We start from the raw sequence: 23,881 nt of genomic DNA, 5'->3' as shown, positions 1-23,881 counted from the left end.
TAGTTTCCACCGCAGGTTCATTCACCCGGCCACTGGTATCTCTAAACCCCAGAGCTTCAGGAACAGTGACTGCGCCTGCATCAACTTCCGGATGGATACCATTACATTCGAGTATAATATGGTCAATTGTTTCACTGGAGTAACCACATACATCACATGCGTCATCTTCATATGTTAAATTTCTTTTTGTAGTTGCGTGTTCTAAGGCACCCTGATCTAGCTTGAAAAAGCAGGGCACTGCCTCTTGAGTTATCAAAGAAAGCTTCCTTCCTGACCTACCACTTCCACATTAGGTATAATTCAACACTCTGTTTCTTTTCCATCGAATTTATCCAATTTTTACCTTCTCTGTTTTTCACCTCTTGCTTAATGCTCTTTATTTCTCCGTCCTTGTGACTAGCATACTTAATAGTTAGTTTCCTTGTTCTTTTCCTCCATTGTGATTCAACGCTTTTTAAGTACAGGTATTTAAATACTTTAGCTGCCCATCTGTTACTGTCCAATTTCCTCAGGCGTTCCTGAGCTTCCTGTACTTCGAAAGATGCCCAGCCCATATCTCCCTGTACCGCCTCATTTGTAGTTTTGCCGTGGGCACCTAGTGCTAATCGTCCAACGGATCTCTGATTTATTTCTAATGTCGACTGTACCTCTGATTTTAGGCACAAAACCGCATTTGTGAAAGTCCGAGCACCATAATTCCTTTCCAAAGACCCCTCAAAACCTCATACCTGTTGTATCCCCACAATGCCCTATGCTTCGTTATCCCGGCATTCCTTCGCCCTTTGGCCTTAAGTGATTGCTCATGCTTTCCAATGTATGCCAATCCTTCGTTTACCATGCCCCCAGATATTTATATTCTGCTACTCTGGGTATTTCATGGCCTTGTATTTTAAGACCCTGATCAGTTGAGCCGTTGAAAATTATCAGACCCGACTTAACTGCGCTAAAACTGAAGCCTAGAGCGTCCCCTTCGTCTCCGCAATACTTAACTAGAGTTTGCAATTCTTCCAGACTCTCAGCTAGCAGCACAATATCGTCTGCATACATCAAACCGGGGAGGCGCTGCTCTACCGCCTTTCCACCTAATCTATATGACAGGTTAAAACCTAGGTTACTGTCTTGTATCCTGCGTTCCAGGTTTATCATATAAAGCATGAACAGCAGCGGTGATAGAGGACAGCCTTGTCTTAATCCTTTGCATACTTTGACATCTTCTGTACTTCTTATCCCTTCCCATGTAATTTCTACTTTGTTATCCCGATATATTTCCTGTAGGAACTCTGTTATCTCATAACCGATACCTTCTTCTTTTAATATCTTCCACATGAGTTCTCTGTTTACGTTGTCGTACGCCCCGTTTATGTCCAGGAAGGCCAAATACAAAGGTGTATTTTCCACTCTAGATATTTCGATGCATTGGGTAAGCACGAACAGGCTATCATCTAAGCGCCTACCATTTCTAAAGCCGTTCTGAAGTTCTCCGAGTATCTTTTTACTTTCTACCCATGCTTGCACCTTTGATTTCACCGCCTGCATGACCAACCTGTACATAACAGATGTTATGGTAATCGGCCTGTAGGATTTTATGGGCATCCTTTCTCCTTCCCCTTTATAAATCAAATTTATTTTACTCTATCGCCAGCTGTCCGGAATTTGCTTATTCGTTATGACTGTTTCCAGAGCTTTTAACAACGTTTTCTTACTTTTTGGACCAAGTTCATTAATCAGCTTGATCGGAATTCCATCTAGTCCTGTAGATGTGTTTTTAGGAGTATTTTTTTCTGCCTTTTTCCAGTTTAGATTGGTCAGTTCTAAGTTGCTTTGTTTTCTGCTACCTTGTGTTACTTCCTGATTTGCGGAGATTACCCTATGGTCGCACTTAAATAACTCGGCTATAACTGATGTAATGTAGTTCACTGCGTTGTCTCCCTTGAAACAATTTCCCTCATTATCTTGAATCCGATGCTGCTTTCTTTGATTCTTTTTCCCTAACCAGCTTATATGGTTTCAGAATTTTCTTGCTACTCCTCTAGAAGCCTCGTGTATGTCAGCCATCCAGCGATCGGTGGACTGCTTTATTTTACTTTGGACGAGGGCCTGTATCTCAAATTTCTTTTGTCGATATGATTCCCATTTTTGGTGGATTTCCTCCTGAGATAACTGTGCTTTGCCACTCGGTGTTCCCTTGAAGCAGCCCGTCGTTGTTCAATAGCTTCCCTGATTTCCTTATTCCACCAGCTCCGTGGCTTCCTCTTTCCATTCCAGCGGTTTGCTACTTTAACCTCCTTCATTTTCCTCATTATGAGTAGTTCTACCTGTTCATAATCCCAGTCTTCCATGGGGCTTTTCTCTATTGCTTCTTCTATGTCTGCTGCTATCTGCGCTATTTGATCGTCGTTTAATTTTGCGTTTACTAAGTTCCATTTCTGTTTTCATCAAGGGCCCCATCTGCAGACTAATACGTTTATGATCACTTCCCAGACTACACTCCCCTTCTTCGTCTATTTCCATTTTTGTTACCTTGCTATAAATTTCCTGCGAAATTAGACAATAGTCAATGGTCGTCTGCCTGTTGCGGAATTCCCACGTGATGAGTCCTTCGCATTTTGTTTCTCTATTTACTATAACTAGATCGTGTCGCTCACAGAAATCTAGCATTAGCTTTCCTTTACAATCCGTGTGTCCATCCAGATCGTCGATGTGGCCGTTCATGTCCCCCAGCAGAATAATATTGGCCCCGTCTCCAAACTGGCTTATATCGTCACTGAGACATTCAACAAAATTCTTGTTTTCTTGTCTGGATTGGTGTCCTGTCCCTAAATAAACTACCCCTAGCCATGTCCTTATGCCGGCAATTGTTCCTGAAACCCAGATATGTTCTTTACATGATGATTTAATTCTTTGCCAATTTGTTCCCTCGTGTATCAGCATACCTACCTGAAACGAGCATACAGCGCCACCTGCTGTAAAAGTCAACAAGCGCATATTAAGATGGAGCAGACTTGCGCGAGGCATGGCTGCGCCGATCGGCGGATTCTATGCGTTCGCATGCTGCTTTCATCGCAGCTTTGTTGTTGTGAAGAAAGGCTGTTCCGAGAGTTTTACTTGGAAGCGCAACCTGACCGCCGAAGCTGCCCGTCAATTTTGCTACAATCCGCGCTGTCGCTGCATTGCGGAAATCATAACGTCGCTAGAGGTAGGTTTGAAACTTGAACTCTAGCCTTTCTACTTTTCTTGCTATTGAATGCTGGCGAAGTGCAGCGTTTTTGCGCAGCTAATTGCGGGTGCAGTTTCTATCAAATAAGATTTAGCTACAACGAAGCATCGCTATCTGAAGGCGAAATGCCACAGTGAAGGAACCTACCTGAGATGCATGTGAACATTCGGATGAGTTTCCGCGTACTGCATGTGCCAAGGGCAGTGAAAGTGTGCAATACGAATCTACTGCACTTTTGGAGAACTGCAATAACTCTAATCGCATTACCAGGGAACAATTTGCCCGCTAGAATTAGCAGCATACGTTCCTTTAATTCCTCGTGAAGCAGCTAGAGCCTGCAGCCCGATATTTAAAAGAGGCAAGTTGTTTGGATTGAATTCAAAAAAATTAGACCAATCGCCAAAGATTCATTTATGTATGCTGAACAAATATGTACAAAGGTTTGATAATAGCTAAGCAACCAAACCCGAACATCTAAGCAAATTAAAAACAAAAATTGCTTTTAGTGCTTCTTGAGCGCTATAGCTTTTATCATACCAAACTGCGAGCGAACGTTTTCAAGCTACGGCTCACTTAAGTTCGACATTTTATTGCGGGAAGAATTCTCAACGGACGCCGGTTGGTGCATTACATAACTCTCAGCACTTCTGACAAAATACCGCGTATTAGTATGGGTCATTGACTGCCTCAGCCACATCCCGTCCACCTCACAGTGGCCCCCGCAAGCGCACAAACCACGATCAAAGGTCTGATGCTCGAGCGTGAAGCTAGGGCTCACGCGCAATTCTTCAACTGGCACTCTTCACACCGCATTCTCCTCAGATTTGGCTAATGATAAGTAAATAAGCGACACAGCGTTATGAAACGTGATAATGCAGCACACGAACGAGAAGCAGAGCAATCTAACATACTCGTCAGATGCATGAATCCAGCTCAGCCGCCATTTTGCACTGCTATACAGTGGAATCGAATATAGGGCAGCCTTTTTATCGTAGCCAAGAAACGCCGCAGCGCGCCTTCGGTTTCGCGATAATAGCCACGCCTGCACGTCGTACGCTTAAAACTAGCTTCCCTATAGCGAGGTCTGTTCAATCTTGTACTTTCCTTGGTAATAATTTTGCTTCAAGCCGAAAGCATCCAGAAGCGCCACCCTCAGCACCGGCCGCTGAATTTGGAGGTCGTTGATTCGGACCAGTGTTTTTTCTATTTTGTATTTAGTTATCTTTCAGCCATAAAATAATTAAGGACACATCCATGCCAACAGCAGAAATTCGCCTCGCTGGCGTTTTTCACGTGGGCAAATTGCACTGCCTAAACGACTATGTCGAGATGTAAATGGGCAGAAGCAGCAACTTTTGTGCAGCCATGCCACACTTATCAAAGAAACGAACCAGCAGTAGCTGTGTAAATCCGGCACTGAGTGTCGGATCTGCAAGGACACAGGGAATGATAGACTGGCCAAACCGAATCCACCAAAGCTAACAAGTGATGACGCCTTTTAAGCTGAAGGAAAAAGTCCATAAAAAACAACCCTCAATACTTTCTGAAAACACAAAATATAAAGCCTGGCACAATAAAGATTCTGTAAAGCAATTTTTTTAAGATATACGCTATTTGCACATAACCATACATATGTTGACAGACGGCTGGGGAGACGGTTTTTCCAGGGCGTTGTGTGTGTTCGCTTTTTTACTTAGCCTGGCATGCAGAGTGGGAGAACGTTCACCCTACGTCACAAGAGGCTGCTTTGGCGCTGATAAACAGGGTTCTTCGCAGAACCTCGCAAAGCAGGTCTGTTGTGTGAGGCATAACCGGAACTTTTGTGGGAAAGTGGCCAACAGCGAGAAACAAATCAAATGCGAAGTTTAGAAGCTGAGTGATCTAATAGTCCATTTTTAGACTACTCCCGTTAAGTAGTATAAAATGTAGTGAATTTGGTAAGTACCTTTTTTTTTTTGTAAGTACTTTCAGGTCATTAATGGAAGAAGAGCAATATCCCTCAAGAGAAAAGTCAACAAGAGCTATATCCCATCGGCCCTTGCCTAGGAGTCAGGGAAGTGGAGGCTAACGGAAAGGGTTCAACTTAATTAACGTGAGTGCATAGAAAATGGTACACGTAAATTTAAGAAACTGGGCACGCTCAGAGTAATTAGCGAACCAATGCCAGTCAAAGGCATCCTCGTCAAAATCAAGAAAACGGAATAGGCATGAACAGGGCATATAATGCGAAGGCAAGATTTAGAAAATGGACAAGTGTAGCAAGGGAGAATAGGAAGTCTGCGGGGATGCCGCAGTTAGCTTAGGGCACGATTAAATAGAGGTAGTAGGCGTAGTTAAGCTAATGATGATACTTAGCTGTACTTTAAAGCTTGTTGCCGGGCATCAGCAGTGGCTTTTCGCATTTTTATTTTGTTTTATAATTTGAAAACGTAATTCTGCTCATCCTCTCGAACCACGTAACTCTCCCTGCGCGTGAACGGAAAACCATAGGGGCTTAGGGTGTGTCATGTGATCTTCGTTTTCTTATTCGAGCTGGAACACGGGGGTACAGCAGGGCAAAGCATTATCTCGTTGCGCGTCCGCCCAGATGTGATTATCATAGCTATTTCAATTTTGTGCAATTTTTTGTTGCACCATGGCGTTTAACTAATATAGGTAGCGATTTTAACCCCATGTCATTTGGTTAATACGGTTCACCTGTTTTCTGATGTTGCAGAATTCACCGTTATGGCTTTTAATAATGCTGCCAGGCTTCGCCAAAGCACGGGGTTTACCAGGCTGCGTGGTTCTAAAGTAACAAAAGAAACTGTTCTGTTGATGCGCTGGACGGAGCCTGTCTAGCCGCTAGAGGCCGCAATGCTCAACAATTTTTGTTTCCCCTTCAGGCCAGCCGCCGGAAATGGGAAGGGCCACTTTGCTAACGTACCAAAAGCGGAACAGTCACAGCCGGGAACCCTGCGAGATTACGATGACCCTCAAATCGTACATAAAGTACGCTTATCCTCATGGAAAACAAAACAAGATACTGATGGCTGGGCTAGAACGGTAGACGGCGTGTTTCAGGCGTCATCCATCTGCCAAGAAAGTGCCGCAAGTTAGAAATCTCTTGTTCGCAATACCTTGAGCAAAGCGCCGAGCGTATGCAGAAGCTTGTGTTCATGACTTGTGCCTTCAGGGTTGATTTAAGTGGGTAGCGATCGCAACCAAATATTCGCGCACCTCCGGTGGTATTCAATCAGTTATCAACAAAGTTTTGCGCACATTAAAACATATATCCGGTAATTTTAGGTGCCGAGTGTATCAATAGGCTTCATGTACAGAGGTTAACAACATCAGTTGCACAGCATGGCCTACATAGCTTGTGTGTCGTCGGAGGCGTACGACGGTGGTCAGCCACTTTTGCGCTATCAGTGTGGACCCATTTCGGGGACTTTGCTTCCGTTCAGACGTGGTCTGTTTCTGCTCACTGACTCTTAGTATTCTCTTTCTTTGCCGAGATGTTTAATAAAACTAGTGGGTTATTAAACACACTGGATTCGTTCAATATACTTTAGATGCTGCCAGTTTAATTACAAGCTATAAAGTTGGGAATACAAAGTCAATAACATTTGGCATTGGTTTCCACAGTTCGCGCTATTTTGGCTACACACAAACAAGAATTCGAATACAGCCATGCACTGGTCGACCACGTTTTTGTGTTAGCTGCATAGGTTTCCTGTTAGTCCGATATCAACACGCATAATTTCAAACAATTCCACTAACTACTTGACATCTGCAATTAACATCAAATATATACATTCTGAAGGTTTGTTCAGCACGCAACGAATAACTACACTCGTAATATTTATTCTGATAACTTCGCTTACTAACCATCAACATGCGTGCCTACGCTCTTCAGAATCGTTACAAAAGCCCAGTTGAGACCGCTTATTTCAATACAGGCAAATGTGTCCTTTGGAGGTCCCTATAGCGTCGAGGGGTTAAAGGATGTTATTTTGCTTCATATGGAGGACTCTTTCCGGTGATAGCTTTGCATTTGATCGTTTCTGGATCCAGGAAGCGTATAAAATTTTTTGTTTCTTGCATTTATTATACTAATTACTTATTAGCTGCTAATAAGAAAGTAACTTTCATTGTTACTATTAGAAATTGCGCTAAGGCAGCTATCACTTGAGAGCTTTGATTGGGCCAGATCGTGCGAAATTTGAGCACGAACATGACGCTGATTTGACTTTTTTTTTTTCAGCCGATGTTCAGAATATTGTCGATACCTGGAGGCTTCATTAATGGACAATGTGGCATTGCAAACGCGGGAAGCCTGGCGTTTGTGTCAGTTAGATGTTCATGGCTATATATTTTCACATGATGGAGCATGTTTAAAAAAAATAAGCTAGTCAAAAGACAAAGGACAGAGAAGAGACGAGGCACGCACATCGACTGGACTAGTAACTTCGCTTTATTGAAAACAAAGTCTCCCACCAAAAGTAGCAGCGCATGAGGGGCTCATCCACCAAAAATAAGCACAAACAACTAAGTTCTGGTGATAAGCCAATGCTGTTGGTGTGAAAGAAAACTTAGCAAAGCAAATTTTCTTTTCAACAAAGCACAGTTCTTTGTCCAGTCGACGTATCTCTTCTCCGTCATTTGTCTTTCGACTGGCTTATCTTTGAAGAACGCGTACCAACGACACAGATTTCAACACTTCTGGTAGAACAAGGGACTGAGAGGGCAAAGTCGCACGACTGCTCATTGATTAGAAAATAGTGGCAGGCTTGGCCACCGAGGTGAGTGAGTACAATATTCCTGTCTCCTGGCATGGCGTGTCTAACAGGCTGGCAAAACAGTGTTTTTGCAAATCTTGAAATGCTGCAGTATCGAATGTAATGTTTGCGCCTATAGCCCAGATGGGGTATTCTGCGCAATAGTTTGACCATTCAGGCAGATGAATCTTTAGTGAGATCTATGCTTCATAAAGCAGTCTTCAACCAAATATCAGTAGTTTTGCTAGCGACCCAGTCTAGGAATACTAAGTTCCCCAGTTATTTTTTTTTTTAAATGAATAGCTTTCTTTAGAAGCGCTTGATGTAGATAATCATAAGCAATAAATTGGTAAATGTCCTAAAATGTACGCTGCGTAGCTTCCGATTAGTTGCCCACCGGTATTGCCTCGCCCCTCGGTTCACCTACTGAGAGGCATCCCATCCCGCATTTGATCGGAAAGGAAGAAGCGATGTTGGTGCGCCCAATATAGAGCTGCGGCTCATATCCCCTTCCTTTTCAGGTACGAGAGTTATGCTTGCTGCACAAGCCACCTATATAGACGTCATGCACGATAAGGTGGCAGTTGGTAAAATTCTGGAGTGATTTTTGAAAAGTATTGGCGACGATTCCTCAGAACTTTGACAGACATGTAGAAAACGGCAGTGCGTTTCTTTTTTATATGGTTACCCTGATTCAGGTGATGTAGTTGTAGTAATTTACGCTTAGCTCAGAAATGTGCTTCTGCTGATACTCTTATTTTCATTTTCGTGTAATAGTTGAGTTAAGTGAGCTGAGTTGTTGTATGCTACCGGTTGGATTAGCCTTGCTTATTCTGTCGACATTTGCTCCACCGTAGCGTCACTTATGTGTTAAAACAAGTCCTAATATCTGTGAAATCTGTCTCACTAGGCGCATAGTCACTTATCATAGTACATATTCCACTTCAGAAGTCACCATCTATGCACACATTCACTCACAGTATAACATAGTCCACTCCAGAAGTCACCATCTACGCACACATTCACTCACAATAGATCCATTCCAGCTGTCACAATCTGGAGTCAAGATCAGTGTCTTGCAGAAGTTGTAAAGGAAGGCGTGACGCCTCCCTTCTGCATGTTTGGTTTCCACTCGGGTAGACAATATCCTGAAGTGCACAGTGAAAGGCTCCTGTCTTCTTGAAGGAAGCGAGCATCACACACCTTTCCGCATTGTACTCTGGACAGCACATAATATCATGTTCTAATATCATAATATCGCACACACCACATATATAGAACATAGCGGAGACGATACCATGTCCGTCTGATGCATCCAGGCAGAGTAGAGTGGCCTGATGTCTTCTCAGTCCCTTGGTAACAGATTGTGGGGCGCACTCCACAGGGTACTAAAATGATTGAGTATCGTTTTCCTGAAAAGTCTTTTTTTTTTCTTGAGGTACTTTTTTTTTTGAGGAAGTACTTAAGAGTGCTTTATGGGCGAGACTGTCACCTCGTTGCCTCTGCCACCTATGTGTGAGGACACCCATTGGAAATGTAAAGTAAAGCCTCTGCTGTGCATCAGGTGTAGAGACAAGGCGTCAGTAGGGAACTCGCGCTCTAACTTTTGAAGGGCAGATTTTGAATCTGTTAGGATGACAACAGGCTGAGCCGGACAAGACCGTAAAGCCACCTCAATAGCAACACTTCCGGCCGTTGTGGAGTAAAGTGTGCAGACCATCAATAGTCCATACAAGGAATGTAAAAAGCCACTGAGCTAGATTTTGTGGCCTTGTCAACAAACCAATGGTGAAAATGTGAAGATGGCGGGCATACTCCTCTTTCTAAATGTTCAAGTACGAGCGAAAGCGTTGCCGCTAAAGGAGAACTGCACTTTGCGCTCACATGGGGATCCTGACTTTTACAGTCGAGAGTCGGAAATGACCAGGGTGGTTTCAACTGTTTCATTTGCCTTGGAACATTAATGCCTAGAGAAGTGAGAGTATTAAGTGCTAAGTTGGCTCTCGACTCAGACCTCTTGCGGGTCCGCTGAAGAAGGGATTGCCCAGCTACCGTCTCTTCGAGGCGGCCAAGTTGCATTAGTAGTCTCTGTGAAGCGCAAGGCTAAAGGGTTTCGGTAGTGACTCATGACGTACTGCATTATTCGCTGCTGCCTGAGGAACTCCAATGGCTCTTCTTAGACCCTTTCTATGGAAAACTTGGAGACGTTCAAACTGTGATGCCGAGGGGAAAATTAAAGGTAATTGGTGCATTATGCGACTGATCACCAGCGCTTCATGAAGCTTGACCATTGAGGAAGGATGGTTTTCCCATTGCTCAATTGTAATTCTACGGATCACACTGAGACGCAAAGATAGAGATGAGACAATCGCGTGGAAAGTTTTTTGCCACTGTAGGCGGAAGTCAATAATGACACCCAGAAAACGCATTTGGCGAATGGAAGCGCGACCAAGGTCTATCTTTAACCGCGCATGTCATCTTTCTACACCTGGAAGCAGACCAAAGCCGGATTTTTCCACTGGTAGAGGCAATCCCCCGCCTTGAAAGTAAGCTTGCACCGTGAGTAGAGCCTGTCGAGCTGTCAGGGATAATCGCTTGTGTTGGTAGCCAGTAATGCAAATACAAATGTCGTCAGCATATATTAACAAAACTCACTTGCCTGCAATTTTTAGCAATGAATAACGAAGGCCAGTCATCACGACGTTAAAGAGCGTGGGCGAAAGAACACTTCCTTGAGGTAATAGCACAGATGTCACACCTTCAACTTCCACATACCATTGCGTAACGGGCTTCGTTTCTTTTTGCCTTTGTTTAGTGCTGCTGGCATCTCTCAGCAATGCTCGATGAAATTGGTGGTGCGTGTGCTCGACTGAGGGGTTCAGGTAATGTCAGGACTGCTTTAGTAATTCCTGGAAACAAACATCATGACAGCTTTCAATCTATTACTACGAAAAGCATCCTACCAGCTGCATTCGTTTCATTAATATAATGGAAATTGCTCTTTACCTACGGGGGGAAAACAAGCCAGCGCTAGAGCAAGTTCCGGGCATCATGCAGCTAATGTGACTTAGAGTGTGTAGCTCACTGAGACTAAATGATGGGAGTAATGGATGTGGCAGTGACGCCTGTGGTCTTCTTCTCCGCCGCAGGCATGGGAGGCATCGTGCCGTCCCACTTCGCCGCCATGAACCCGTTCGCCCTGCCCACGTGCAACGGCCAGTCGTATGGCAGCTCCATCGTCACCTCAGGTGCCAAGTGACGTCACGGTGGCTGAGAAGCCTTGCTGTAAATTGTGTACCATGGACTCCTTTTCTACTGCGCTCACCTCCGCCGTCATGTATATACATATGCCACCAGCGCCTCGTGTACAGAGTCGGCCGGGCGCCTCGGGAGTGTAATTTCGTAATAAACCTCAGCGTGATCTTGCCCTGCGCTCTTTCTATTCGGGCCAACGACACTGAGGGTGCACAGCTCGTGGTTCCTCGGGATCGCGAACTGTTGCACGACCCCTGCCGTGTGTGTTCTTGACATGGGTGCTCAAGTTCAATGAAGGGAAAACGACCGAGTGTTATACCAAACTCATGCTGCCAAGCCTGTGATATTGTGTACTCAAGCCACTTTCATTAGAGACATTTAGTTTAGCGCTACCGCGTACCGCTAACGCGCGAGCGTCAGTACGCATGCGCAGATCGCCCCGATGGTGACAGATGGCGCCACGTTCCTGTCAAATTTTGGCTGACGCCGCACGCGGGGACCAATGAGCGCGGGCTGTGCTGACGGTGCGCAGTAGCGGTAGACGGCTGCGATAAGCGGCAGCGCTGAACTAGAGGTATCTAGTAATCCGGCTAGCCCGCTGAGGTGGATTTCGCAGTGTTCTCAGTGGTCGTATGACGAGGTAGGCCAATTCATTAACGCAATTATGCTTGTACCACACACGTACCGTCAGCAGTACGTCACTGAGCGCCAAATCTGTCACCCGTGAAAAAGCTCCGTTGCCTCACACCATCACACAGAATAACTGGTGTTGAAGGGACCGATCGCGTGAGTTGTCTCTCAAGGATGGAAATACAGTTTTTGACCCCGGAGGAAGTCGTGCTTCCCTCGCCTTTGGTGGTGTTGCCTGCTGTGAGAGTCGACCTCAAGAGTGGACCTGGCGAAAAGTTGGGCGTTTCGGACAGAGGCAGGCCAAGGCTTAGAAAACTGAACAATGGTTGATTCTCACGGAAAAGCGAAAACGTGTAGTCGCATTTTTACTATATCTTTATTACTTGAGTAAACCACTAGCACTGCTATTGCGTTCTTTTAAAGTTACAAAAGATAAGCGACCGATTACAATTACTCAATCTGAATTGTAATTGATTAGAGTAGTCAGAAAACCCCTGAAAAGTAACTCAGCAATTATGTAAAAGTAATCGTACGTTGCTTTCCTTTCGACATTTGTCGCGAGAACAAAACTCTGCTCGGCTTAGAATGAATTAGCGTATGCTGCATTTATTGTTATTTTTCAGACGTGTTTGAAAGTTTTCGTCTCTAATTTTCCCACGTTCCCTCCTGAAGAGACGAGCACTCTTGCAATGTATGCGCTGGAAAGAAGAGGTGTATGATAAGGTACATATCACATCAGCTCGTAGCTCCGCAGTGCTTCGGTGCTTCACATGTTTTGAATGTTGTGGGCTGCGGCCAACATACTTGGAAGTTGGGAGGAATCTTGTGAGTAATCTTGAAATAACTGCGATTTTTTTCTGCTGATTCCTTCTCAATGTACCGAACGGCCAGACAGTAATTAATGCCAACTTTTTTTTAACCAGTTTTCTGTAATTCTCAAGTCGAACTAGAGGATATCTTGAGAAGCAGACGGTGAGCCAATCTCCGCCATGAGGCAAGAATTTCGCACTGGATTCATTCTCATTGGCGGTCTTTGAAGACGCAGGCTCCCAAGTAATCGCCAGGACCGGCTTGCACCCATTTGGATAAACTAGTGGGTCACAGGAGTGTTCGACAGGACACCGGCATTCCCCCTTCGGGGTTGGAATGCGTGGCAGCTTTCCTCCAACCTACACTCAGACCCATCATCATAGAAATGACGTGCTGGTACACCGGCCAGTCCTGAACGAATTTTTTGCATTACTATATTAAAGTTCGTTCCGAAAATCTATCAGTGGGTGCCCCGCAGAAACAGAATAAAACTATTGTTCCCTAAGCAGGGCAATTGGCTCACTCGGCCCATAGACATATGCTTGTTTGGCGCGCGGCTCTTCCCGTGCACCTAGGTTGCATTGCTAAGCGCTCCCACTATAGATCCTTAAGGCCACTCTGCGTCCAACTTTGATCAAGGTAGTTTTACACACACACGTGAAAAAAAACAAAACACCAAAAGTGAAAGAAAGGCAAGGATGAAAAGTCACACACAGAGGCGTATTTGTGTCTTCGGTGCAGTGATATTTTTTCCTCTACACGATCGAGCCCGCATGATCAACCTGCTTTTCCTTCTGATATGTTCCAGCAGTTTTGCTGGTTTCAACACAATTCTCCCGTTGCGCACCCTTCTAGGCGGTCTGAGCAGAAGAGTTTGGTGCGGTTGCAGGTAAGTACCATCTGAAGGACTCGTGCAGACATCTGATACGAGATAGGAACTGCCTTAGGACGCTGAGAAGGCCAAACATGATGCGCTTCTCCACAGTCGCTTCGAATAGGACATACTACCACTTGTTTTCGCCGCCAATTACAGATTGTGATTCATTTCAGCAGCACTCGGTGGCCGAGGAGGCGTCAAAAAGGCAAACAAAAGTTGCCTGACGAAGTATCTGCCCCCTTTACACTCCGAGAAGTGGGCAAATTTAACCGAAGAAAACACAACATATCGCCAAAGTTACATTGCAATATAACACAGTACATGAAAACATAAAAAAAGCACATATTCACTTAACGCACACAGTACAAAATTAAAAAAAAAGTGCTGCAAAAGCTAGCTCCGTGAGTTTACATTGTTACGAGGCAATGAACATAAAAATAAAAATATCGGTATCACTGAAGATAACAGAAGGCAGGAAAAGCTTAACTAAGCCGGCCAAAAATAAGGTTCTGTTTTCTACAATGAAAGCTGTCGATTTTTTTTTTAATAAAGGGCATATTTGTGCAGAAAGAGTGAGCCATTGCTACGTCACAGAAAAAAGTTGGGTTAACGTTTTGCTGAACGCTCGCATAGAACCACTGTCCTGAATGGTTTCTATAACATGAAGGCACTTATTTAGAAAATCAGCGTTTGTGTACCGTGCTTAGTATGCGCTAGTTCTATTCTACAGATTATTTGTCGAAGGTTATGGTCGTGGTCTCTAAAGAAGAGAGTTTGAGAGAACACAGCCGGATCCATTTTCATTTCGTTATATACTTTATATGCTCTTCTTTTGTTCATGATATTTGTGACAGCTAATATTTGATGTTTTTCGAAAAGTTGGGCTGAGGGGGCTCTATATAGAGAGTTTTTTTATTAATCGTATGACCTTTTTTTTTTGTAGTATAAACAAGTTTTTCATATGTGCTTTTCTCGTGGTTTCCTACACAAGAATACAATATTGCAAACGAGTATAACACCATTGTTTGTTTTTAACCAGATCGGTAGCGAGTTCTTTAACTTGAAGATAACTCCGATAGATCTGGAAATATCTTTTCATATTTTTCAATGTGAAAAGACCAGTTCTAATTTTCTTGAAAACTAACCCTAAGAAGTTTGGGAGAGGTTACTCGTTCTAGGTGTTCCCCACAAAATTTTAGAATAGGTTCTCTACTGATAGCTTTGTTTCTGGGACGAAAAATAATGTACTTTGTTTTATTTGTGCTCAAGTCTAATTGATTAATGGTAAGCCATAGTGATAGTTCGCTTAGCCAGCTGTTTGTTTGCCTCTCAAGCACTTCTAAGTCTCCTCCCGAAAAAAATACATTTGTATCATCTGCGTACAAGATAATATCTGGCGTAAATGGAATATCAATAATGTTAGTAACATAAAATAAAAACAGTAAGGGCCCTAAGATGGAGCCTTGTGGGACCCCATATTTGATTGCTCCTATACCTGATTTTGCTTGGTTAATCTTCACGTATTGCTGTCAACTGTCTCGGTAACTTTTTATTAAGTTAAATGCGATTCCTCTGATTCCATAGCTGTGTAACTTCTCTAACAATATATTGTGTTTTATGGAATCAAACGCTTTCTTCAATTGAAGGAAAAGTCTTATTGTCTGATATTTTCGTTCAAAGTTGTTTACGATTTTATCTTTTATATTAAGTAACGCTTTTTTCAGTACACGTGTCTTTCTGAAAGCCATATTGTTGTTCTGCAATTATACCTTCTTGTTTACAAACATTTACTAAGCGAATGTAAGCAACCTGATCCATGATTTTTGAAAATACTGACAAGACCGATATTGGTCGGTAATTATTTAGATCGTTCTCAGTTCTCCCTTTAAAAGTTACCGGCACTTTCGCAATTTTAAGCTCATGAGGGAACACCTCAGTAGAAAGGATTAAATTGCATATTTGAGAAAGCGGACTACCGATTTTATGGGTTGGACCCTGAGATCATCTATTCCAGAAGAAAATATTATTTAGCTACTGCATAATGGTCTTCTGAAGTCGTAGGGACCAGGAAAAGGGAGTCCTTAAATAATGATTTCATGTAAGTTTTATAATCATTATTATTTTCTGTGCTGTGAATGGGAGCCCCAGCAGCTAAAAAGTGATCATTCCCCCTGTGTAGGGCACACCTTCAACTGTCCATTCGGTCCCTTCTCTTACTTTTAGGCCTTAGATGATTTACGGTGGTCCAAACGTTTTTGGGATTATTGTAATTCTCAGCGAACCTGTTTTCGTAATACATGGCTCGCACCCGTTTTATATCAGAATTAGGTTTATGTCTGAATTTCTTGAACTGGTTAAATTATTTGGATATCTGGTTTTGATAAAGAGTACGATGATATGGTCCCGTTTTTTTTTTGTGGTTTTTATTCTTCTAACGAGGGCAGTGTTAATCCAAGGATTTCCAGCCTTTTTTGTTTTTTGAAATTCATCTACAAGAAACGCAAGTTCATAAAGGTTTTTAACTTCGCTGACAGAGATATCATACGCTGTCAAATGGCAAGAGCACACATATATGAAGGAGCACTGAACAAGGGTAGAGGGGGGGAAGTCTCAGTTCGCAGGCCGATCCAACGTTTCGACAAGTGTACCTGTCTCCGTCCAGCGAAGACAAGTCCACTTGTCGAAATGTTGGCTCGGCCTGCGAACTTAGGCTCCCCCCCCCCCCCCCTGTACCCTTGTTCAGTGCTCCTTCATACTGTGCAAGCCAGCTTCTTCCTCTCATTCTACCTGGATAAGCTAGAACAAGATCGACCAAAGAATATGCTTGTTCCCAACTTGTTTCTTCCAGCAAGTTCTGAAACACTTTTACTTTTTGTGCACTAAAATTCCTGCATTTTATGGGTTATTTTGGGTTTCCTTAGTTGTAATGTTCTTCAGAAGTAAAAATATTGGCAAGTGATCGCTTATGTCGTATGACAACACTTCAGCTTATAAGTTATTCATATGCTAATTTGTAAAACACAGGTCCAGTGATGACGCAGATATTTCAGTTACTCTAGTCGATACGTGAATCAGATTTTCACATCTAAAGCAAAGGAGGATGTCTTGAAGCGCTTGTTTGTTAGGCTCAAAAGAAGCAAAATCAATATTTAAGTCTCCACATAAAACAACATGCTTGTCAATGTCTGCACAGTATTCGAATACATTTTCAAGAAAGTCTAAAAACACTACGGTTTCATTAGGACGCCAGTGCATAACAACAAAAATTGTGTTAAGACATCCTATCATAATAATTTCATAGATAGGATAGCAGTGTATTCTGTGATAACACTAAAGATTTTTTATGTATATCGCAGCCACGTTTCTTTGTTCGAAATAGTGATGTTGAGTTGTAGTATTCAAAATTAATGACGTCGTGTTCATTTGAGAACAATGCCAAGCGATGAAATTCATGACGAAGTGGTTTCTAAAAGTAGATCAACACATTCTTTCGCATCTCCTAAACTTAGAGCGTTTAAAGGAAACAAGGAAAAACCAGAGATATTCTGAACTTTGCAAAGCCTAAATGAATCTGTGCTGTGATAGCCTAAGTTGGAGGATGATCCAGCTCTGAAAAGCAAGCCATGATTTCCAAATGGCCATCTGTTAAAGGGCACTTCGGTCATGGGTTGTGGTATGAGCTCCAAGTCTTGAATGGTTGCAATGTTGATAATCTTATCGCGCGCATTACGCCGCACGAACAGTGTTTCATTTTTCACCCATGCAAACGTGTACTCTTTTTCGGTAGCTTTAGTTTTCATGAGGCACAGTAGCTTTTTGTTATGGGCTGTCAGGTTTTCATTCAAAAAGGTTTTCAAATCTGCATCCCTTAGTTCTTTTTTTTCCCTGCCAACGCGTGAAGCAAAACGTGCAAGCACCTTGTCAACATTGGTTTCATGTAGGAAGGCGGTAGAAGGTCGAGATCCAAGAGGTTCACATTGTCTACAAGGTTTTCGCTGTCATGCTTCTGCAAACCGTGGATTTCGAGGTCGAATATAGTTCAAGGTTGCTAACTATCCTTTTGAGGTGTTCGATTTCTGCATTTTTTTACTCAAGCTTGTCCGCACGCTTTTCAAGACCGCATACGTCTGCATTTTGTTTTTCCATACGTTCTATAACTTGATCGTATTTTGTTGACATCAATTCTACGGATTTTTCAATGTCATCCACAGCTGTCTTTATAGACTCAACTGTTTCTAGCTTCTCTTTAATTCTAACAACTTCCACAACCATGCGGCGAATCTCTGCAATTTCTTGAGCAAGGTCTTTTGTTGCCTCAGTGTTTTCTCACGGCTGCTGCAACGAGCTTTTGTCGTTTACTGGCTGGACATTTCCACGCTTTTTTGTAGGCATTTTTGGCGACACGAGAGCAGGTGCCAATATGGTAACAAGATTTACATTCTGCGCATGTTAGGAAAGCTTCGTCATCATTGAGCGAATCTTGACATGAGCGACAAGTATCCATCGTGGCAAACTTCACTCAGCAGCAGTGGCAGCCATTTAAAATCTGATGGAAAGATAACAATTCCTGCAATCAGCAGACGATACGAGCAGACGATGGCTGCCACTGCTGCCAAGTAAATGCGGTTGTCGACGCTGGTGGGCCCTTCTTGTACCGTCGCAAAGCGGTACCATCGGGTACAAATTGTTCTTGAAAAGAACTGATTACCTCTAATAAATTAAATAAAAAGTGATAGAATTATCCGAAACGTTACCGTTTGGAAAGTGTTATGTTCCATTGCTAAAGGACTACAATTTAGCTGATTACATGTAACCAACCACCTGTAACTCGCTAGGTACAACTCTGTGCGCAGGGAACACCTAGCGGCTTTTATATAGTGCACGACACTCTGGGGAAGACAAATCAAGTGATCACGTGACTATGCCATATGCACACAAAATGATGCTTCTGGCAGTGTGTTAATTCACGCGTTATACGACCACGTGAAGGGAACTACAAAGTGTTTGCAAGCTCGGCAGCAACTTGGGAAAGGCTTCCAACATAGCTTGAAGATGACAGCGCGAAGGTGAGCGACTGAAAGCATTTGCGGCCGCTGTATTCAAATCAACTGTATGACGTGCTGACAAAAACGTCCAGAAAGGCATCCATCAGCTGACCAACTAGCTATCCCGAACACAAGACAAATTTCACAAGTGGTCGGCGTGCTGCTGCAGCTTGACCAGGAGAAGAGCTGTTAATTCTATTTCTAGGAAAGGATAGTTGATCCATGTATAGTAAGGACAGTTCCTGCCGCACATAATAAAAAAAAAAGAAAAAAACCTTTCGGCAAAGGCTGTATATAGTAAGGGTTTATAAACTAAAGACAATGCAAGGAAAGGTAGGCGCAGAGTTGCCATTCTTAGAAGACGCGAGATCTTCTCTCAAGCAATGAAAACCTTGAAATCTTGCCCCTGCACACCATTCCTCTGAGCCTCGGCAGCACCTACAGAGACTCCAGACTGCAGAATGCTTTCTTAACAGTGGTCCGGTGAGGCGTCGGCTCACAGGAGAAGGGGAAGAGCGCCGCCCATTGAATGTAACTATGAGAGAAAGAACAATCCCATTTTACGCTTTCCTTGTCTACCTCTCCTATATACCTGCCGTTCTTAGGTGTGAAGTCACGCCCCACACCTCCTTGCACTTGTAACGCTCGCTTTTATTTGTCTTTGTTTCGGCTCCAGTTACATGCCTTCTAGTTACATGGCTCCAGGTGAATAAAGGGCGTTTCAATGAACGTTTTGAGGAGTTCCGAAATATAGGGTGCCCGGAACGGTAAGAAAACATTTTAAGGAACGATCAACCATGCCAAACCTAATTGTTTTGAGTCTGGCGGGGTTGATTGTTTTGAGTAAAGTTGTGCTCACCAGATAAATAATTCGGTCAAATTCACTACTTAACTTTTTAATTAGCGCAGTTTTGCGATTATAGCCAAAGGCAAGGTAACAGCCACTAAAGACGGTGTCATAAATTTTAGAGCGAAGGAAAGAAGTTCTGTAAAGCCCAGAAGGTGTGAGGAGCTAAAACAGCCAATGAGGCAGGCCGGGGGTTACTCTACAAATGCAGCGATGTGTAGCAATGTTGAACGTGCCAAATTCGAACCTTCGGTTTCATAGCGACGCGTGGCGAAAAAACGATGTCCGTGCACGTATAATAATATTAACAACAGTAAACATGTCTTTATTCCGAACAAAAAAGGAACAAAAGCTGACCAGCCCAAACCGAAGAATATGGTAGGGTCGCAAGACAGGCAAAAAAATAAAACATCACAAAGTAGAAAACGTAACACAATTTGGCGCGAAATTAATTATTCATTGAAACATTCACTCGCGGATAGCGTTTAATGAGTGTTCAATTAGACAACTTAACGAAGACATCGCTAGGAAGGGGAACTGAGTACTCTAGGAACGATAAAATTGCTGACAAGCCGGCTATAACTTGTGTATGCTCCGGTAATTATAAACCACGGATTACGTTTGAATAACCAGACCAGAATAAAAGAAAGTTAAACTTCACATTACCAAGGATGGACATGACTATACTGCCTAAAAAGGGCGGCAAATATAGATAACTGAATAATGATAACATAAATTGCATCTCCTATAGTTCGTTTGTTTATCAACAATCATTTCAATGAAGGAAACTAAACCTGGCAACAATTACGCCACAACCGGTACCGGAACCATGAAAGAATGCAAACATTATCCTCATTCATAAGAAAGGGAACTCTAAGGACCTTAAAATTTACAGACCAATCACCTTACTGTCTGTTACGTATTTACTAAGGTAATCGCTAATAGAATCAGGACAAGATTAGACTGCAACCAAGCAAAGGATCAAGCAGGTTTTCGGAAACGGTACTCTACTATCGATCATATCCATACCATCAATTAGGTGATAGAAAAATGCTCGGAATATAACCAGCGCTTATACATAGCATCCATTGATTACGAAAAAGCATTTGACTTCGTGGAAATCTCGGCGGTGATGCAGGACTTGCAAAATCAGGGGGTAGACAAGCCGTACGTGAATGTGCTGAAAGATATATATAGTGGCTGCACAACAACCATAGTTCTGCATAAAGAAAGTAGCAAAATTCTCATAAAGAAAGGTGTTAGGCAAGGAGACACAATCTCCCCAGTACTATTCACAGCTTGCTTAGAGGAAGTATTCAGATACTTGGAATGGGAGCAGTTAGGGATAAGGGTAGATGGAAAATACCTCAGTAATCTGCGATTTGCTGATGACATTGCCTTGCTAAGCAACTCGGGGGATGAACTGCAAATAATGATTGATGACCTAGACAAGAAAAGTGGAAAGGTAGGCTTGAAAATCAATATGCAGAAGACTAAGGTAATGTTCAACAGCCTCGGGATGGAACAGCAGTTTACATTAGGTAGCGAAGTACTGGAAGTAGTAGGCGAATATGTCTACTTAGGACAGGTAGTAACCGCAGATCCGGACCATGAAAAGGAAATAACAAGAAGAATAAGATTGGGATAGAGCGCATTTGGCAAGCACTCGCAGATTATGACTAGCAGCTCACCGGTATCGCTCAAGAGGAAAGTATACAACCGTTGCATCTTACATGTACTCACCTATGGGATGAAACGTGGAGGCTAACCCAGAGGGGTCTACTTAAGTTGACGATAACCCAGAGGCCTAAGGAACGAAAAATGGTAGGGGTAACATTAAGAGATAGGAAGCGTGCAGAGTGGGTCAGAGAAATGACTCAAGTTACCGACATTCTAGTGGAAATTAAGAAGAAGAAATGGGCATGGGCAGGACATGTAGTGTGAGGAGAGGATAACCGATGCTCGCTTAGGGTAACAAAATGGATTCCAAGGGAAGGAAAGCGTAGCAGGGGGCGGCAGAAAGTTAGATGGGCGGATGAGGTTAAGAAGTTCGCAGGGGTCAAGTGGATTCAGCTAGCACAGAATCGGGTTATTTGGAGAAATATGGGAGAGGCCTTCGCCCTGCAGTGGGTATAGTCAGGATGATGATGATGAACGCCACAAGATTATTCAATGAGGCGAGTCTAGAATTGCTGTTCGAGGAAGCAGTAGATATTAAACGGGATGTCTTAGTGAGGTTAGGCAGTCAGATGAAGCATATAGTGTGTTAAAGGGCGGGCACGCATTATGCTACAGGGTTCCGCCGATGGGTGATAACTGTGAGATTATTCCTGGTCAAGAAGGATGTAGTTGCTAAAACAGGAATTATATAGGATTAACTATAGGGCGCAGGTGTCTTAAAGGTATAGATTGAAAGTGGTACAAGCTTACATCACCAGGTAGCCGAATGCTTCTATGAAAGCATGGAATCGGTAATGATTAGGGTGAAAGCACAGTGAAATGCACTTATGAGGGGGGGGGGGGGAGGCTTCAAAGTCAGGGTGGGCCACCACGTAGTGGGAGGCTGTGGCATAGGTTTTCGAGAAGAGCAGACAGGAGTTATTAGCAGAGTTCGCATAAGGAAACAAGTTACGGATCCTTAATAATCCCCCAAACGACAGACGCGAGTGTGGGAGCGCGGTATAGAGCTCAAAAGGAGGGGATCAAAAATAATGTAGACTTCATTGTCCTCCAACCTTGCTACCGTTTTGGACGTGCAGGTGATCAGGGAGGAGCGATGTAATTCTTATAGGATAGTGAAGTCACAAATTAACTTATACCTGAGCAGAAACACGTAAGCAAATTGTAAGAGAATTCTGTAAGTAAGTTAGCGATAAGAGAGAAAATAGAAGAATTCAAGATCTCAAAACAGGTATTCGGCTTAAATCAGGGTTGACAGCCTTAGTGTTCAAGCAATTAACTATAATCTCACAAATATCTTTACAGACCGCACAATATACGTAAGCAGAATAGCTATGCAGAATATTGCTTAGATTTCTCAATAGATGAAGACCTGATTAAAAAACGTCAAAATATCTAACCCAACAAATAGGGCAGAACCGGCAGAACTGTACAAGGTAATAAGCGTAAGGTAACCGACATAAGAAAGCCTAATAAGATCCAAGCACGTTTTAATGAATGCAGATAGCCTGGAACTTGAAAAGAGGGAACTGGGGAGCGGTAAATGTCGGATGCATGCGCTAAGAGGCCATTAGCGTATTGTCATTACTAATATGGATAAGATAGATAAAGCCGCTAAGTTGTACACCAATATATATGTTCCAGCCTAAAATTCAGGACGATAATGAGGAAGCCAGTAGTGCACAGCAATTGGCGATTGTACGGATAACGAAAGTGAAGTAAATAAGACCTTAGAAATAGTGCAAACGGACAAAGCGGTTGGTGAGGGTCAGGTAACTGCAGATATGTTGATGGACGGGGGGAAGACAGCTCTACAAAAAATAGCCACCCTTTATACGCAATACGCCAAAATGTACAGCATTGCGGAATCTTGCAAGATTACTAACGGTTCTTAATTCTTAAGAAAATGGATGTTGGACAAAAAGTACACTTCGATCCCAGTAGGATCCGTTGCTTACAAGGCATTCTCTAAGGTAACCGTGAGGACGTATTCTATAGGCCCCTTTTTGGCGTTTCATTTGGTAAGACATCAGCATGATGGCAGCACCAGACGAACACAGCAAGCGACCATGCACTCGCCGAAATCAAAAAGCTGAAGGCTTTGCCGTCGGGGCTATATCCATCGCTGCTAGCCACAGATGCATTCTAGGCACTGCCTGTCTCATGCAGCTACTGGTTTGACGGAATACTGTCTAGCGAGGAGCGAACATTACAGAAACTAACATACGCCCGCAAAATGTTTTGAAAAAAGGAAACACGACTTTTTGAGGCTCGTACGGGTCCCTTGATCACATAGAGTGCTGCATAGAATGACGGCGCCTTAAGTACGGTTAAAAATGCGTAATGTCCGATTGCATATCTCTGGAAGATTTCCACGTGTCCTATTAAGAATTACCATGAAGAAAAACGTAACATCGCGCCTTTGAGAATTTTTTCATATAATAACACGTAGCATGTTCTTAACAGGACGCGTGGAAATCTCCCAGAGATCTACAATCGTACTCTACGCAATTTTAACCTTACGTAAGCCATGGCCGTGCCATGCAGTGCTCTATGTCATCAAGGGACCCGTACGGGCCCGGAAACGCCGTGCTTTGTGTTTTTTTTTTTTCAAAACATTTTGGCGCGTGTATGTCTGTTTCTGCAATGCAGCTAATGTGTGGTGACCAATGAGCTATGGTCCGGTCGCATCCCGCGGACGCTTAAAAGCCGCGGAATCTTTATCCAGCAACAGTGACAAATGCCAGGGGATATTGAATC

General features: G+C 43.2%; 1 protein-coding gene across 2 annotated transcripts in view; it reads left to right on the top strand.

Moving 5' to 3' along the window:
- The window catches only part of kn (EBF transcription factor knot), a 172,773-nt gene extending 161,448 nt beyond the window's left edge, over window positions 1-11,325 (top strand). For both annotated transcript variants that reach the window (XM_084591566.1, XM_084591565.1), the window contains one exon: window positions 11,127-11,325. In XM_084591566.1, coding sequence (XP_084447692.1) covers window positions 11,127-11,236 — 110 coding nt within the window. In that variant the 3' untranslated portion in view covers window positions 11,237-11,325. The remainder of the gene's footprint in view (window positions 1-11,126) is intronic.
- Window positions 11,326-23,881: the final 12,556 nt, after the last annotated feature.

The sequence above is a fragment of the Amblyomma maculatum genome, chromosome 1 (genome assembly GCF_055883805.1).
Source record: "Amblyomma maculatum isolate TAMU_Amacu chromosome 1, ASM5588380v1, whole genome shotgun sequence".
NCBI lineage: Eukaryota > Metazoa > Arthropoda > Arachnida > Ixodida > Ixodidae > Amblyomma > Amblyomma maculatum.
This window is presented reverse-complemented; position numbering and strand designations above follow the sequence as displayed.